General features: G+C 37.3%; 1 protein-coding gene across 2 annotated transcripts in view; it reads right to left on the reverse strand.

Annotated features, from left to right (window-relative positions):
• Positions 1-443: 443 nt before the first annotated feature.
• SRFBP1 (serum response factor binding protein 1) overlaps positions 444-18,516 on the reverse strand; it is a 70,557-nt gene continuing 52,484 nt past the window's right edge. Inside the window, exons 5-8 of one of the 2 annotated variants that reach the window (XM_059175765.1) lie at positions 11,793-11,874; positions 10,083-10,788; positions 8,520-8,557; positions 444-4,936 (exon numbers count right to left, since the gene is read on the reverse strand). In XM_059175765.1, coding sequence (XP_059031748.1) covers positions 4,752-4,936; positions 8,520-8,557; positions 10,083-10,788; positions 11,793-11,874 — 1,011 coding nt within the window. In that variant the 3' untranslated portion in view covers positions 444-4,751. The remainder of the gene's footprint in view (positions 4,937-8,519; positions 8,558-10,082; positions 10,789-11,792; positions 11,875-18,516) is intronic. The other variant, XM_059175766.1, reaches the window with a different exon arrangement.

Raw genomic sequence — 18,516 nt, forward strand, 5'->3', positions numbered from 1 at the left:
GTACACTTGATGGTATCCCATGAGTCTTTGAGGATCTATTGGTTGTTCATTTCCCACCCCTGCCCCCAAAATTGGCTAATCTCAATTGACCTATCTTTAGTTTCACCAAATCTTTCTTCTGCCTGCTTCAATCTACTGTTGATCACTTACGTTGAATTTACTCTATCATTTTTTTCAATTCCTTAATTTCTTTTTGTCTCTTCTTTATAATTTCTATTTCATTACTGATATTCTCTATATGGTGAGGCATTATTCTCAGACTTTTAGTTCTTTAAATATTGTTTCCATTAGTTCTTTGCACATATTCTCAAAATGGCTTATTTAATGTCTTCATTGAGTAAACCCAAAGTCTGGAATTCTTTGGGGACAGTTTACTTTTCTTCCCCTCTGTGTATAAGGCATACTTTGTTTCTGGATATGTCTTACAGCATATTCTTGAAAACTGGTCTTTAAAAAAAAATTTTATTTATTTATTTAACAGACAGATCACAAGTAGGCAGAGAGGCAGCGAGAGAGGAGGAAGCAGGCTCCCCACTGACTAGAGAGCCTGATGTGGGGCTCGATCCCAGGACCCTGGGATCATGACCTGAGCCGAAGGCAGAGGCTTAACCCACTGAGCCATGCAGGCACCCCGAAAACTGGTCATTTTAAGTAATGTAATTATATATCTAGTGTGTATCAAGTAATGTAATTATATATCTAGTACGTATCTAAAAATCAGATACTGCCCCTTCCTAGGGCTTGTTGTTGTTTTTTTTTTTTTGTTTAGTGCACTGTTTTGAACTTTGAAGTCTTTATTCTTTGTTGTGTGTGGCCATTAAAGTTTCTGCTCCATTAGTTTAGTGGTCCACTAATAACAAGACAGGATTTCCTTAAATGCCTAGAGCACTTCTGTGATTTTTCTGAGAGACTGTATGCGCGTACATGCACGTGCGCGCGCTATGGCACAACTTCAACATAGCCAGGAAGTTGACGATTCCACCTGAGCCTTCATTTCCTGCTGGAGCAGAACCTCAAGGTCAGCTGAAGTGACATTTTAGGGCCTTCTCAGCTCTTCCTTGAACATACACACAGCACTATGCAAGCATACATGACTTGCTTAATTCCAATATATATCAGAACTTACTAAAATCCCTAAAGATACCGAATTCCCCAGATTTCCTTTTAAGCTTTTTTAAAAATTTTATTTCATTCATTTATTTATTTATTATTTTCCCTTTTAAGCTTTTTGACAAATGTTTGCCTCAACTGTTATTCACTGTCCCAAGCAACTGTGATGCCAAAAAATTACCTCTGATTGTTTTTGAAAAGTGGTATCAGGAAAAGGCTTTCACACTGAGCCAGTTCTCAGTCCAGTGGGGTCTTTCAGTGAACTACCACTTTGGTCACATAATGATAATTCTCAGTGAATATATTGTTGAAGAAGATCCAACCCTGTTCTGCTTCTCCTAGTGACTGCCAGGCTGCTGGTTTTCACAGTAATTATGGGCTGCTGGTTTTCAAAACTACCATGGATCTGAAGAGTGAAAGATGCAAGTAGGGAAAGTTAAAATGTGACAAAGATCACTGTTCTTATCAAGATTCATCCCTTTTTCTTGAAAAATACTCCCTGGATTGCAGTAAACCTGTGCTTAACTCCAGAGTTCCAAAAAAGTTGATTGTGATAATATAGACAGTTTCCTCACTGCTTTTTATGGGGAAAATAATTTCTGTACATCTTCACTACACCATTTTTGCTGACATCGCCCCAGGTAACTTTCAAACTTAGTTTTGAGATGGTATGTTCTCAAGCTAAAGAAAAAAGAATTCTTAAACATATACTGAACTTCGGCTAGTAGACTTGTATTCTGCATCAGTCAGAAACTCTGAAACTAACTTCTGTGGTATTCTAGGGTTGAGAAAACAAGTAAACATACTGTGGATAATGGGAACCATCTTTCTCACTGTTAGATGGCAAAAGGACACAAGACACAGCTTGAGTTGGCCCCCACTGGCCAAATTAAGGACAATTTGAGCATCAAAATAAATAATAGATTTCTACTTCTATAGTGATAGGAATTAGATTTCCCATTTTAGATTAAATAACTAGAACAAAGGATTAAAAATATGACTTAGGTTTTCAGACAATGGACAAAAAGCAGTAGAGCACAGTAATACCTGAGAGAGTGAAAACCAGGTGAGTGTTTTAGCTCACTGCATGAAGTTTCCAAACTATGCTACAGAAGGAAGGAATCCCAGGTAACTCCGTGGCTTTCCTGAAGCAACAGAGTTTAGGGTTTGCATAGGCTACTCTGACTAGAATTTGTGAGGCAAAATATAAGAGAGGATGAGAGAAACAGAAAGAAAAGCTGGAGATCTGGTGATCTTTGGAAGGATTCCCTTTAAGTCTATGGCGTAAGACTGATCTGTGCAATGTGTGTGAGGCACCTACCAAGGCCAGGGGAAAAAATTCACTAGAAAGGAGTTTGTGAAACAACTGACACTGGGCCAGGTATAGTTTGTATTCTCATCTCACTGGATGTAACAGAAAGACCTGACAGTAGAAAAAGCATTAGGCCGAGTGCTTAAAACAGTAATGCCTCTGGATTCAAACGAGCCCTGGGCTAAGTTTTCCCAATCTCGGCATTGCAGACCCTTTGTACTTAATTCTTTGTTGTATATAATGTAGAATGTTTAATAGCACCCCTGGCCTATATCCACTAGATCGGACACACAATGTCTGCAGACATTGCCAAATGTACCCTAAGGGTAAAACTGCCCCAAATAGAAAACGGTTGTAGACAAGGTCATTAAAATAGCTATTAATATTCCCTATGTTCAAGGAAGTAAAGAAAAACCTCAACATGGTAAGAAGACATACGCAATATTACAACAGAAACAAGAGCAAAGAGAGAGGGGGAAAAGAGAAGAGTAGGAGAATGAGGATGAGGAGGAGGAAGGTAGAGGTAGGAGGATGAGAGCTGAGGATAAAGCAAATGCCATAAAATGTTATCAACTGGGGAACCTGGGTGAAGAATTTTGTGTGATAAAGAATTTGGCTTTGCCCAAAGAGAGAACTGCCTTTGCCTTTGGTTTCTTGGAGGCATCTGTGTAATACCTGATAGAAGTACGTTTGTTTAGGACAGCAGCTAGCTACACTAAAAAAGACAAACCATGTAACCGAGGATGGGGGATTTGAGGTCACGTGTTAGCAGTCATCTGGAACAATCATTTGAGCAATCAAATGTATGCTGATGCTTACATACTGCAGCCACAACAAAAAATCTGCACACCAAAACTTCAGTGAGCTTCTGAGACTGGCAATACCCAATGCACATCAATGCCAGGATGGTTAAGGCGTCCTGAGGACAACAGAGGCTTTGTGTTAGAACCCTCCATGGTCTATGCATCTCTTCGACAGGTTTTAATTTGTACCCTTTCCCTGTAATAAACAATGACTTCCAAGTAGGTTTCAGTAAGTTCCAGGGGTTTTCTAGCAAACTTGAGAACCCACCCCTGACCAACTCCATCTCCAAACCTGCAGCTGCTGTCAGAAGTGACAGTGGTCTTGTGGGGGCTCTTCTAACTCTGTAGCTGGACCCTATCTCCATGCAGTAGGGTAAGAAGCCTTGGCCAGACTTGGTGGTCTGGAGGACACTGCTCTCAACCTCGCAGTCTGGCTAAATCTGGATAGCCATGGAGCCATTTTTCTTTCACTTTTCCTGTAATTATTTTTCATAATTAAAATTTAATTGAAATTAATTTTGCATAATTTAAAAGACAAAAGTAGAAAAAAAATTCTGCTTTCAACACAGTAAAAATAATTTCTTCTGTATAATCTCTTGAATTCCATTGCTCTGGTTATCTATATTCTGAAGCTCTTGAAAATGACAGAAATGATTCTCCACAGCTTATGAATTCCTGCAAACAAGGGGGGTTTCCCTGCCATTAACAGTAAGATGGAATTTAGTTATCTTTGTTTAGTTAACCAAGAACACTTAATTTCTTCCAGAGAAGTGAAAGCGAAACATCTGCAAGGATTTTTAAAATCCCATTTTCCTTTGAAATAACAGTACTCCATAGAGGGTATTTCCTTCCTCAGTGAGTCATCTCATCACAGCATTCAGTTATCTGGAAATGCTTCTTCAATCATATCTCCTTCAGAGTTCACCCTTTTGAATTCTAATCCATAATTCCACACAAAAATGTTTCTATAAGTACATGGTCAAGTAACTGTATGTTATACATTCTTGATTTAAATAAATATTTCCATGCAGTGACATTTATAACAAATTACTGGTTGTGTTGTTACATGTTGCCGCATGTTTCCTAAAAGACAGAGACATAATTCTGAAATCAAAAACTGCCTGGCATCTATTTTAAGATAGACAAAAAGTAGACCATAAATAATTACAAATAAAATAAAAATATTTGTTAATTTATTATCTCTATACCCATATAAAAGTTACTATCTTAGTTTTGCTAAAAATAACTTTCAGCAAAGGTGATCTCTTTTAAATTACTACAATTTCCTCATATTTTCCATTATTATTTTAATGTGTCTTCTCAAAATTTATTTTCAAGGCAAGACAGAGTTAAACCTGTGAAATACCCTTCATGTTAAACAAGAATGAGGAAATCTGAGATAGCTATAATCTAAAAATTCTTTCACACAGGTAACAGCATGGGTATATTAATACTTGATTTGAAGTAGGCTTATGGAAACATAACTTTAATAATGGGCTGGTTCACAAAATGAGGTACTATACTGATCAATCATCAAATGTAATTTTTTTCCCCTGAAACACAGCAATTTTAGATTGCTGTTCTTTTCGCCTCCTGCTTGCTTCCCACGAAGGATGAAGAGGCAGCTGTGATTGCTGTTTTGTATCTGGAAATCCTTTTTGTGTACTCTTATTAAACAGATTCTTGAGCTGAGGTTCATTCTGCTGAAAACCTGGGAGGAGAAAGCAACAGCAGTGAGAAAGAACCATATACCTACAGAGCATGTAAGAGAAACAGACTTCATTTTCTCACATCAGTATTTAAGGAAGGAATTTAGTTTTACTTAAACTGAATACATCACAGTTTAAAAATCTAAGTCCAACAGGGAACACTGTGAAATTGAAATATACGTATCAATAGACAATTCTGGGACACATGCTTTCTATTCTATCATCTTTCTTCCCAATCTTTTAAACAGATGTTTGTTGTCTGTCTCCTAATATATTTTGTGCTATCTTATTTACATTTGCAGTAAGAAAGAAAGAATGCAGACGACATGGGAGGCCAAAAAAGTCCCAAAAGGGCATCTTATATTTTCAAAGGAATATCATCATTAGCTTAAGATAACTGTATATGGAGCAGATGTAGCCAGAAAATTAACATGTATTTACTAAGATATTGGATTTGACGACACTGATGGGAGAGATGTATTTTTAAAGGGCTACTAATTAAGTCCATTGCCTTCTATTACTAAACATAAAATTATCATAAATTACCAAATTTACTCAAATAGAAGACAAGATTCTTTTCCAATCACAAAATTATCTACCAGATCAGAATTGGATGTTATAAGATACTTTACACTACATTATTTTGAACAATGAAATAGTGTTTGGGAGAGACACATCAGCCAGAAAACACATGAAACAATACACATTTATAGAATCAGGGGGAAAAAGGGGAGACAAAAATATAGATTTTTTTTTGAAGTAGTCCTAGGTATGCATACGTTCTCCACTGCAGGTAAGAGTGACACTCACTGTCAAAAGTCTTTTGACAATCTTCTTAAAAAGCCAATGTCATAATGTTATGCAAACAAATGCACACGGTTTGGGATAACATTTCCAAAATATTATTGTACAAGGAATTAAAAATGTCCTGAATCTTGTACAAATCACATGTGATCTACAAACCTCATATAATACTCAGGACGGTTCTAGTAATGAAGAACCAAGAATTTAAATGTTAAATCAATCTGTCGCATAAAAAATAGGATTCAAATAAGGCAGGATTCTAAATTAATATATTTTATATAATTATGGAAAGTAAACTGATATGTGCAAACAAACTGATAAATACTATAAATATATAAGCTAAGCAAAAAATAAAAACCCTTTTATCACTTGGGTCTCCTTACAGGAAAAACATGGGAATGCCTGAAGTTTACAGTTTTCCAGCTGATGAATATAGGTCAGTGAGGCAGACTGCCATGTGCCTGCCAGACCTAGTTTTCTTTTCCTACTTGGTGCACAACCTGGATGCATTGCCCATCCTGACTACAGTTAGATGAGGCCACATAACTGAGTTCCAGCTAATGGCATAAGAACAAAAGACCTGCCTATAAACACCTCAGGCTTGATCCTTTAATCCTCTCTCTCTGCTGGTAGGGATGACAGCAAACTCCTGGAGGCAAAAGATGGAAGAAGTACAAGGAGCTGACAAACAGTGAGGAATGAGAAATGCATCAGTAGGATGTGGTAGTTACTTGTTAAAGCATGCTGTCTACTATAGAGAATACCAAAGTGGTACTTGGAAGAAGGATACAGCCATAAAAACAGCATACAAATTTGGCAGTGGCTTCATAGTTCAGTGGTAGGTGGCAAGGAAATGCACACTTTAGGTTGCAAAGTGTACATGCCTCTTATGCTAAAAAACTGGGTGGCCAGTAAGAATTTGGGGAGCAGGCTATGAGCCTATGGAGTTTGCAGCACGAGAATAAGCGGATGGAAAAAATAAAAAATTAGTGTACTGATGGCTCTTTGGCAATGGACTAAAATCAGAGAAAGAACTGGCCAGCGCACAGGCAGAAACTGAAGGGAACAGGGTGTCCAGATATTTGGGAAGTAAGGTTCAAAAAAGCCTCTGGACTTCAAACAGTAAGAGATAAGACTGAGAAAGATTTTAAGCAGGAAAGGTCTATGGAGATCCAGCCTCTGAGCAGAGTTACAAGTCAAGTATAGTCTTCTCAACCAAACCTGAGAATCTTAATACAGCAGATATTGAATGATGGTGGGGATAGGAAAGAAATACCCTCAAACACAAAGAAGGCAAGTTTGAGAACAGCTCTATAGGAAAATTGTTGGTGTGGTCACTAGCTCATGGATGGACTAAATGGAAACCAAGAAATCAGAAATCCATTACATTTCTGAGAGACCTGTGTTGTGGAAGAAATCCTACATCTGGGCTGAAAAACTCTCTTGACTATTAAAGACTTCGAACTATCTTTAGGACCATGTGTTTTTACCAGTCACTTGGGGAAACTCCAAAGGAAATTATACCAAATGTCCACTTAAGATGTGCCCATGGAACACAGACCTCCCCAGATCACAGTCTGAAAACATAAAGAACAAGGGATAACGAAGTTCCTGCAGATTGTTCACACTTTCGTTCAGGTAGCAGACATGTTATGTACCTCCCAATTTTCCCTTAACTGAATGGGAGTTTGTATTATGGTTACCTTGTCTCTGATCTGCCACTAAATAAATATTTGATATGAGCTGGGGACAGGCAGTCTGTCTTAGTGACCAGGTCATCAAATTTTGAGCAGTCACATCTGGGAGACTGGATGGTTTAAGTATTACATCATTGGTGGATGATGCTGGGCTTTGAGCTTGGATGCAGGGACTGGGTGGGACTATGAGCCGGCTTCCTTGGGAAGGAGATAAAAATGTGCTCTGTGTGGGAGGGACAGTGAAATGAGCACCTGGTGAGAGAAATGATAGTCACTGGCAGAGAGTTATGTGTTTAAGTAATTCAAATTCCTTTTTCCTTCTAACCACACACTTAGATTGCATTTCTTAGCTCCTTTGTGGCTAGATGATGTCATATAATTGAATTCTGGCTAATAAAACGTGAGTGGGCAGAACTGATTCCTGCCACATTCAGACCTGGCCCATGAAAACCTCCTGCAAAATTGTCCATGTACTATTCCCTTCTGGAGGACTATCTGGAAACTGTAGGAGGAAGGAGCTAAAAGATGAAAAGGAGCTTGATTCCTGAATTACTACATGAAACACATCCCCTTTGTCAACTCACAGTGGACTGTGATGCACATGAAAAATATATTTTTATTATTTTAAGCCAGTGAGAGTTTGGAATTCTGTATATAAGTCAGCCTACCCAAATATATGTAATGTGATTTGTTATGAATTAATGTGAAAATCCTTTGATTTTATACTGAACTTAGAAAGTAACATACTTGTTACTGAGTATTTAATGGCATGATGCTAAGATATAACTTAAAGTTGTATTTAAAATGTAAGAAATGTACTAGTTTAGTTAAAGATAAATCAAATAGACCCAATATTTCCGGGTAAGTTTTGCTTAGGTCTTTCATACTAGTAGTAGACAGGTAAAAACAAATACGCAAGCAATTAAAATTTAAAAATTATACTGATAATTGAAAGATCTTCTTGTCCCCTTCCTATGGGTACATATTTCATTCAGGCTATTTAGCAACCAAAACTTTTCATCCTTCTAGTCTGGCAAAGCATTAGTCAATTTCTTATCAAGGTCAGGCAGCTATTAATACATACCTGGGGTTTTGTTTTTTGGAGCCTGTTCTCTGTAATTTCTAAAAAAAGAAAAAGATCATTAGAACTTGAAAAAGATAATTGACCTTAAGAAGATAACGTTAAAAACAAAAAACAAAAAACAAAACAGGGATAAAACTCACTCAAAGGACTAATGAACTCCCTCATCCCACCAGCAATCAATAAAAAATGATAAAACCCGAGGTTTTAGTTGTATCAAAGTCTGTGAGACCCCATCAATACTGCAGAAACATGGGACTTTCCTTCTCACCATCCTTACAGGGACTTCTGGTCATAAAATATCCTATCTTGGTTACTTGAGTCTACTCTTGAGGACTATACAGACAAAGAATTTCAAGTCTTCTTAAAGGAGGAAGAGTCACATATTACACAAATTCATTTTGTGGGAGATGGGAGAGCAAAATGGTGTGTTATTCTCAAGTGAGGAAAAAAAAATGGAGCCTTCTGAAGCATGTTTGGGAGACATAAAAATTTTTTAAATTAATTTTAAGGTTTCAGATATGGTTTGCATCTTTTCCATACTCTTTGGAAAATGTATACATCATGTGTTTCTATTCTATTAAAAATTATCCCTGACTTACACATAAATAGAAAAAAGTTTTCTGAAGAAGGTGGCTATTACTGAAGAAATTAGCTAACCATATTTATCCTAAAATGTGAAAATATTCCCTCCCAGATTAGAGCTACAAATGAAATGAAACCTATTGGTTTTTAACAGAAGAGCTGAGGAAGGTGGTAGTTAGGGACGCCTGGGTGGCTCAGCTGGTTGAGCTGCTGCCTTCAGCTCAGGTCATGATCCCAGGGTCCTAGGATGGAGTCCTGTATCGGGCTCCTTGCCAGGTGGGGAGCCTGCTTCTCTGTCTGCCTCTGCCTGCTTGTGTGCATACTCTCTCTCTCTGACAAATAAATAAATAAAATCTTAAAAAAAAAAAAAAAGGTGGTGGTTAACAACAGGGACAGAGACGGCAACATTACCAGATATAAAGGAGTCTGGAGAAACTTGCGGTTAGAGCAAACTGTATATACTGTTTATATACAGTATACACTGAATATACTGTACATATTGTATACATACTGTATATACTGAATATATATATTCAGTATATACTGAAACAGCAATCACAAGGAAATGACTGATGTTTACAATAATGGCCAGCAGTTATCAAGAAAAGGAAAAAAAAAGAACCACCATTCTTTTCAGAAAGTTCTGTTTAAAGAGTAAGATATGAGATGTTTTCAAAAGGTTTTCAGCAAAAGCAAACTCAAAGTTTGAAAACTTTGACAATCAGAAGAATAAAATGAAATTTGCTAGACAAATTATTTAACTACAGGACTGATGTGGCACTGCTATATGTGTATTTGCATATACTATCCAAGTATAAAGTTTGAAAGGACCAAGTCTAAACACAGGATGTGTTGTATAAACTACATGTACATATGGGAGAGATTCTCTTCTGCCATTACTAGGATGTGCAGATATTTCTTATCTTCAAAAAAAAGTTAAAAACGAACAATTATTTCAGGATAGAAAAAAACAACTCTTACCTTCTAGAATTTTTAGATCCTGATAAAGAATGGAAAAACACAGACTCAAACTTCCTTGATTCTGTACTTGGCTTGTTTATGTCATTTCTCATACTCTGATGGGTTTCGAGTCTATCTTCCTCAGGTAACACTTTTTGTGGAGGCTTTTGTTCCTTAACTGAAGAATGGCAACTACTTTCCTTCTTTCGTGTCCTCCTGACTTTCCCAATGAAGAAGTCATCACCACTGTCACTCTCCTCAGACATGGAGGACTGTTTGTAAAACCTTTCCTCTGTGCTATCATCAAAATACTCCTTTTCTTCTTGTAATTCTTCTCCATCACTGTTATCATCAAGGGAGCTACTGGACTCTTTCCCTTTTTTGATTTTACTTAAGGTTTTCATTTTTGGGTCAGCAGGTATCTTCCGGGGCTCAGAAGAAACTATACCAGCCCTTTCAGAAGGCTTTGATGGAGAACTGGGAAGGTCTACAGCATTGGGTCCATGTTCCATCTTGGTTCTTTTTTCTTTTGAATTTATTGGTTTCTTTGCCAATATTTTGGCTTCTTTCTCTTTTTGCTCACTGATAATAGTTCCTTCATGCTGTAACTTACTGGCATCATCATTTGAACACAAAGTGTCCTTGGAATGATTTTCTTCTAAAGCAGTCTCTGATGATTTAACTTCAACAACATTTTGTCTTGCATCTTTAAAGGCTTTGACAGCAGCTACAACAGAAAAGCACATGATTTGTTTCATCATTAAAACAAATAATACAAAACATCACCACTTCAGTACAGTATTTATTAAATTATTTGCAAACACTTAAGAGGATAACTACAATTAGATTAAATATATATCACAGGTCTGAACTCACAAAAGAATTTTACTGACTTCAAAAACCGAACTTGGAAGAAATGCTCAGAAGTATTCAACTTAAAACTCTTAAAATTAACCATCCTTTCAGGCCTTGAAGCTACGAAAAATAGTAAAAACTTCACTTGAGGGGCGCCTGGATGGGTCAGTGGGTTAAAGCCTTTGCCTTCAGCTCAGGTCATGATCCCACGGTCCTGGGATCGAGTCCCACATCGGGTTCTCTGCTAGGCAGGAAGCCGGCTCAGCCCCCTCCCCCCGGCCCTGCCTGCCTCTCTGCCTATCAAATAAATAAATAAAAGTCTTAAGAAGAAAAAAAAGGAAAGAAAAATGGACACATCTTAAAAAAAACCTTCACTTGAATATAAATAAATAAAATTAAATGGCAACTTTAATTTCTTTAGCAATAACATATTGATATGATTATGGTACATTATAAACTATGTTTTCAGACATAAAAACATATTCTAATCTGTGACAGTAACATTTAATTCTTTCAACACAGATTATTTTCACACATGAAAATTATGTGACTAAGTGGCAATATCAAAAGCAATACATGCATTACATCAATATTTAGCAAATCAATTATATTCAATATTACCATGAATGTGTTATATATAATATAAATGTTTTCAGATATTAAAACTTAGGTTCTAAGAACACAGATTTAATTAGACTTCATATAACTTCCATATTTTTAGGCACCTTGCCACATTTAAAAATATTTGAAGGAGGTATTTATAAAAGGTTCTCAAAACAAACAAAAAAACTCCCAAAGAAATAAAGTAGCCATGTATTCAAAGTCATATACACAAGTGCATTTAAGTACATGCCTTAAAAGTCATTTAATACAAACCTTTTAGCACATCTATTTTTTTCTTCAGAAGAGGATGCATTGCTAGTCTGGCAACTGCTCTTTCAGCTGCAGTGGAATCAGGCTGCAAATTGAAACAACAAACATGGGAATAAAAACAAAAGAGTGCTATTAAGTGAATAAAAGAAAATGTATCATAATTTTTAAAAATGAGAGTTAGGAAACAGGAGTTTGATACTATTCTCATTAGATAAGTCACTTGTATAATCTATGATAAAGAAAAAGAAAACTCATAATGCAAAATACAACTGCCCCTGAAATAAATTAATTTGTCATGTAATCAACCGACAAATATTCTTCAGGGTCTTAGTATCTTTCCAGAATTCTGGAAGGCGCCCTGAGATATATAAAAAATGCAATATGGCTTGTGTTTTCAAAGAGGTTAAATTATCTAGTTAAAAAGACTAAATATGAATCAAAAAACATGAGAGTGCTCAGCTGGGTGATACAATTGGTAACTACTGTAATGTTTCAAAATTCCAGTTAATAGAGATGTAAATTATCTGGTGTTAAATATTTGTATTTTGAAAGTCTAGTATCTCTACTGTATTTTCAGAACCTTCTACCAACGCTTGGCTAAGAGCGAACACTTCATAAATATCTGATGATGACTGAATTGGGACTGATTATGTATTTATTATATTTATGAATATAGAAAATTCTTGATTTGGGATAATTTCTTTAAGTATCTTCTGTGGGCTGACAACTTCTAAATTTCTAATCGCTACTCTAACTTGAGCTCAAGGCTTGTATATGAACCTCCTACTTGACATACTAAAAACGAATTTTTTTTTTTTTAGTAGGCTTCATGCCCAGTGTAGAGTCCAACAAGGGACTTTAACTCATGACCCAGAGATGGAGACCTGAGCTGAGATCAAGAGTTGGATGCTTAACCCACTGAGCCACTCACCCCGAGAATTCTCTGATATCCTCTCAAACTTACTTCTTTAGTCTTTCCTATATTACTATGTGTAATTTCACATTTGTTGGTTGCTGAGGACTAAAACTTTTAAGAATTCTTCTATCACATTTCTCCTCCTTCATGGCTCACTATCAGTCCTTTAGCAAATCTTGTGGATCTAAATGCAAAACTATGTTCAGGACCAGTCATTTCTTACGACTTCTACTCTTAGAACTTTTGACCAATTCACTAACATGTCTCACCCGCAGCACCTATGTGTTACATTCAAACTTGGTCACTTGCTCCCCCACTCCTGATTTTCCATAGAGCATCACAATGAGTTTTTAAAAAGGTAGCCAGATTAAGATATGCCATTCTCTGTTCTTCTTTAAGCTTTACTGCCTTCTGATGTTTAGGCTATGTCACTGTAAGCTCTTCTTTCCACACTGTACTCCCCAATATATACATGATCGATCATCTCTTATTATTCACATATCTCCTCACATGGTATCTGACCAACACTTCCCATAACTCTTTATCTACTTATCACTTAACATCGCATGCCAGCACAGATACTTTCCCATCTATGAGGCAGGGGCTCTGTTTTCCTCATTCCTATAGACCTAGGGCTTGGAACAATAAATGGTAACAATCTGCATTCAATAAATATCCCATAAAACAAATGAATACATGTCAGTGTGTGTGAAAATAGAGCTGTCAGCTTCAAGTGTCTTTATTTTAAATTTCTCTTCACTGTTAATAGCCCACTATAAAACTTTTTTCCCTCCTAGTAATACAAACGTGAGGACATTAGTAAATACAAGATGACAGTTGTCTGAAGTTTACTGTGTTTGGAGGGCTTATCTAGGCAATGTTACCCAGAGAATAACTTCTTTAAATTATATCTGTGGTCTAATTACCTTGTATATTAAAGAATATCCCTCTAAAATTTATATCCAACTACAAACTCAGAATGTACCTTACATGGAAAGAGGGTCTTTGCAGAGATAATTAAAAGGCAGATATGCTGGATTAGTGTGGCCATCAATCTAATATAACTGATGTCCTCATCAGGGGGACACTTGGATATAGGCACAGGGAGGGAAGAAGGCTGAGGCAGAGACTGCAGTTATCTTGCCAAAAGCCATGGTTCACCACAAGTTGGAAGAAGCAAGGAAAGGTTTTTCCCTAGAAACTTTCGAGGATCTTAGCCCTACTGTCATCTTGATTTCAGATTTCTAGCCTCTTGAAACATGACAGAATACATTTTGTTGTTTTAAAGCACCTAAGTTTGTGGTACTTTAGCAGCCTTAGGGTAACTATAAACTTTGATTTTCTTAGGCTCTTAGATATATATTTTTTAAAGATTTTATTTATTTATTTAACAGAGCGAGAGCGAGCGAGAGAGAGAGAGAGAGATCACAAGTAAGCAGAGAGGCAGGCAGAGAGAGAGGGGGAAGCACGCTCCCCACTGAGAAGAAAGCCCGATGCAGGGCTCAATCCCAGGATCCTGAGATCATGACCTGAGCCCAAGGAATATATTCAACCCATTGAGCCACCCAGGAACCCCAATTAGGCTCTTCGATATTGCCTCTGTTTAATCTTGTCCAAGAAACGTAGGCCATCTGGAGACTATTCAGTATACACAGGATTAAGATAAGCCTTTGCTTCTTCAATACCTTGTGGGGTTTCCTGAAGTCCAATACGGGACTTCTTACCTATTTCATCTCCCTTGGAGATACATGAGAAAATCTGGGAAGAAAACCTAGTGCGGGTACCCTAAGTCACTCAGTAACAAGATGGGTTGCTGAACATATAAGTCAAATATGTATGATTTAGTTTTATAGGGTGTATATTAAAAGCTGTAACACAGAACCCCTGATGAGGGACATTACTTTTCATGCTGGAAAGGCCAACATGATAATGAAAATCAAGGATTAGGAGCGCCTGGGTGGCTCAGTGGGTTAAACCTCTGCCTTTGGCTCAGGTCATGATCCCAGGGTCCTGGGATCGAGCTTGCATCGGGCTCTCTGCTCAGCGGGGAGCCTGCCCCCCGGCCCTGTCTCTCTGCCTACTTGTGACCTTTCTCTCTGTCAAATAAATAAGTAAAATTTTACTTAAAAAAAAGAGAGAAAATTGAGAATCACATCAGAATGCTAGAGTCTACATGCTTCCAGAGAGAGAAAAAATTTACTAAAAAATAAATAAATAAAAAAAATCAGGAATCAAAATTGGAGGTCAAAGATAATTGAATAAAAATTCTGTAGGAAAATGATCCCTAAATTAGGGAAGAATAAAAAATACTTCCCGACATGCAAGGTTTAAAAAAGCTTACATCTGTTGAGCCTTTCTCCTTAGAAGGTACTAGCTCCATAAAGTAAAGAAGGATATAAAGGACGAGGAATGTATGGGATATAAGAAATGGGAGATGCACGATGATAAGGAGATTTAGAATACCTGGTGTATCAAACAACTTTTCTTTTTTTTTTTAAGATTTTATTTTATTTTATTATTTTTTTAAAAGATTTTATTTATTTGACAGAGATCACAAGCAGAGAGGCAGGCAGAGAGAGAGGAAGGGAAGCAGGCTCCCTGCTGAGCAGAGAGCCTGATACGGGGCTCCATCCAGGACCTTGGGAACATAACCTGAGCTGAAGGCAGAGGCTTTAAGCCACTGAGCCACCCAGGTGCCCCAAGATTTTATTTATTTGAGAGAGAGAGCACAAACATGCACGAGTGGGGTGAGGGGCAAAGAGAGAGGGAAAAGTGGGCTCTTCCCTGAGCAGAGAGCCCCATGTGGGGCTTGATCCCAGGATCCGGAGATCATGACCTGAGCTGAAGTCAGACCCTTAACCAACTGAGCCACCCAAGCATCCATGGTGTATTAAACATCTTCAGAGATTTCAGTAACTGAAGAGCAGTTTGGTTTTACACGAGAGAGAAGACAGGAAACTACCAAGGAAAAATAAACTATAGGAAACAAATATTGTGCAGAAAAGGAAAAATAATCATCACTCACAACATGACTCCTAGTCAAAATGACAAAATCACTAAATGCTCATCTAATCTGAATTTGACCCAAGTGCCTTAGGAGGATGGAAGGGGTAAGGAAGGTACATACATGACAAAAGGTCCGGAAGAGGAAAGAGATCTAAATGCTTATAAACCATCATAGGAAGTCAATAGCTAATACTTAAAATATACTAATAGTGACATATTAATGTGTGGAGTAAAATCCCCTGAAAACCAACTGAAGTTCAAAGTCAGGAAGTATTAATGGAGAACTGTCATTTTCACAAAAAAGTCTTGTAGAAATACTTGACTCTCAAAACTGGTGGTTCGCAAACTGGCTCATGGGCCAGTTCTCACCTGCTGCCTGTTTTTTAAAATAAGGTTTCAACGAAACACAGCAAAATTCATTCATTTACATACTGTCTACAGCTCTACTATGTCACACAGCAGAGTTGAGTAGAGGTGACAGAGAATATATGGCCTGCAAAGCCTAAAATACTTATTATATACAGAATTACTTTACAGAAAAAGTGTGACACCTGCTCTAATAATATACAAATAGAATCCCTGGTGGGCGTAAACTAAAAAATTAGGAAAAAATACAAAGTAAATTTCTGGCAGGTTCATGATGTTCTAAAGTTAAATTTAAAACAAACACATGGGGTGCTGGAGAGGAAAAGGGAGTTGGGGGAAATTGGAGGGGGAGACGAACCATGAGAGACTTTGGGCTCTGAGAAACAATCAGGGTTTTGGAGGGGAGGGGAGTGGGAGGTTGGGTGAGCCTGGTGGTGGGTATTAATTAAGGAGGGCACATATTGCATGGAGCACTGGGTGTGGTGCACAAACAATGAATTCTGAACAGTGAAAGAAATTTTAAAAAACCCTCAAAAAACCCCCAAACCAAAAAACAAACAAACAAACAAACAACAGGGGCACCTGGGTGGCTCAGTCAGTTGAGCCTCCAACTCTTGGTTTTGGCTCAGGTCATGGTATGGGGTTATGAGACTGGGTCCCTTGTCAGGCTCTGTGCTTCACATGAAGTCTGCTTGAGATTCTCTCCCCCACTCCCTCTGCCCCTACCCTTCCTCAGATGTGCTCTCTAAATAAATAAAATAAAATATTAAGAAGAAAAAAGAAATAAAACAAAACACTATCACAACAGACTTTTGTTGCCATATCAAAGCAACAAGTTATAGTCTTAAAGCATTAACTGTTTTTCCTAAATGGTGACACAACTTGAGATAAAATTTGGTATTCAGTGAAAAAGCAGAATGTTTTAATTGCCAGGACTTACTTATCTCAGTAGACTTAAATGTAAAAATAATGACAACAATACCAATTAGTTCTGAGAAATATACAAGTCCCAAGAGCTTGCCCACCCCCCACCTTACAAAGAAAAAGAAGACCCTCCAACAGCAGCTGTTACTCCTTAACTGCTTCTTTCACTGACTGTATTTCCACTTTGTAGCTACTAATAACTCACCTCAGAGATAATCCCTAAAATATGAACAACTGTATTTGTAAAACAGATAAACTAGAAAATAACTGTTCTAATCATAAGCTGATTTCACATCTTTTGGATAAGAAGTTATGGGAATCCTAAATAATTTGACTGTGCTCATAAAAAATTGTTCGAAAACATAACTACTATTGTTCCAAATCTCTGCTTTGACAACTTATTATTATATTTTTTATTTTTTAAAGGATTTTCTTTATTTATTTTATAGAGAGAGAGAGACAGCATGAGAGGGGAGGTCAGAGAGGAGCAGACTCCCCATGGAGCTAGAAGCCTGGTGCAGGACTTGATCCCGGGACTCCAAGATCATTACTTGAGCTGAAGGCTGTCACTGAACCAACTGAGCCATCCAGGCGCCCCTTCTTTGACAAGATATTAAAAGCTCTGATGAACTGTGTATTCTTTTTCCCAGAGCTAATTACATCCCATCATCCTAGATGTAAGAAGGTTTAGAAGACCACTGGTAATACTTGCATGTTTAGTGCTGACTCTAAGTAAAAACTATTTTGTTAAGAATCATTTTATCATCAAGTTTACTTAGCAATGTCCTGGAAGATATCCCAGAGTAACTGTGACTCAGGGCTCTGACTTCAATAAATTCTATTTTTTAAAAAAAGGCCCTAGAATAGGATTTATAATTCTAAAATTATGTTATTACTCTAATAAATGAAGACATCATTATGCTTGGATGTTGTCTGCCTTCCCTTTTAACTGTGCTTTCATACTGCAACCTTCATGGAGGACTTAACTTGAAGAGAATATCAGGTTAACAAGAAGTTAAGATTGATTTTTAAAAAAAGGTCATTGCAGGGCGCTTGGGTGGCTCAGTGGGTTAAAGCCTCTGCCTTTGGCTCAGGTCATGGTCCCAGGGTCCTGGGATTGAGCCCCACATCGGGCTCTCTGCTCAGCAGGAAGCCTGCTTCCTCCTTTCTCTCTGCCTGCCTCTCTGCCTACTTGTGATTTCTGTCTGTCAAATAAATAAATAAAATCTTAAAAAAAAAAAAGGTCATTGCATAATACCAGGGGTGCCATCACAATGGGAGTGTGCAGCATAGAGCTTATGCATCCATATGTAACAGTACTGAGTTCAAAGAACATAAAAGGCCTGAATTTACAAGCTATACAGATATATACAATTAAGCAGTTACTAATCAGGTATAATTACTTAATAATTTAATATCAAGAATTATATAAACCCCAGCTTTACTTTTGTAATTAAATGCAATTTGTGTGTGTGTTTAAAAAAGCAGTAAATGTCATCAGTAAATAAAAATTAT

Source organism: Mustela lutreola, chromosome 5, assembly GCF_030435805.1.
Source record: "Mustela lutreola isolate mMusLut2 chromosome 5, mMusLut2.pri, whole genome shotgun sequence".
NCBI classification, from domain to species: Eukaryota; Metazoa; Chordata; class Mammalia; order Carnivora; family Mustelidae; genus Mustela; species Mustela lutreola.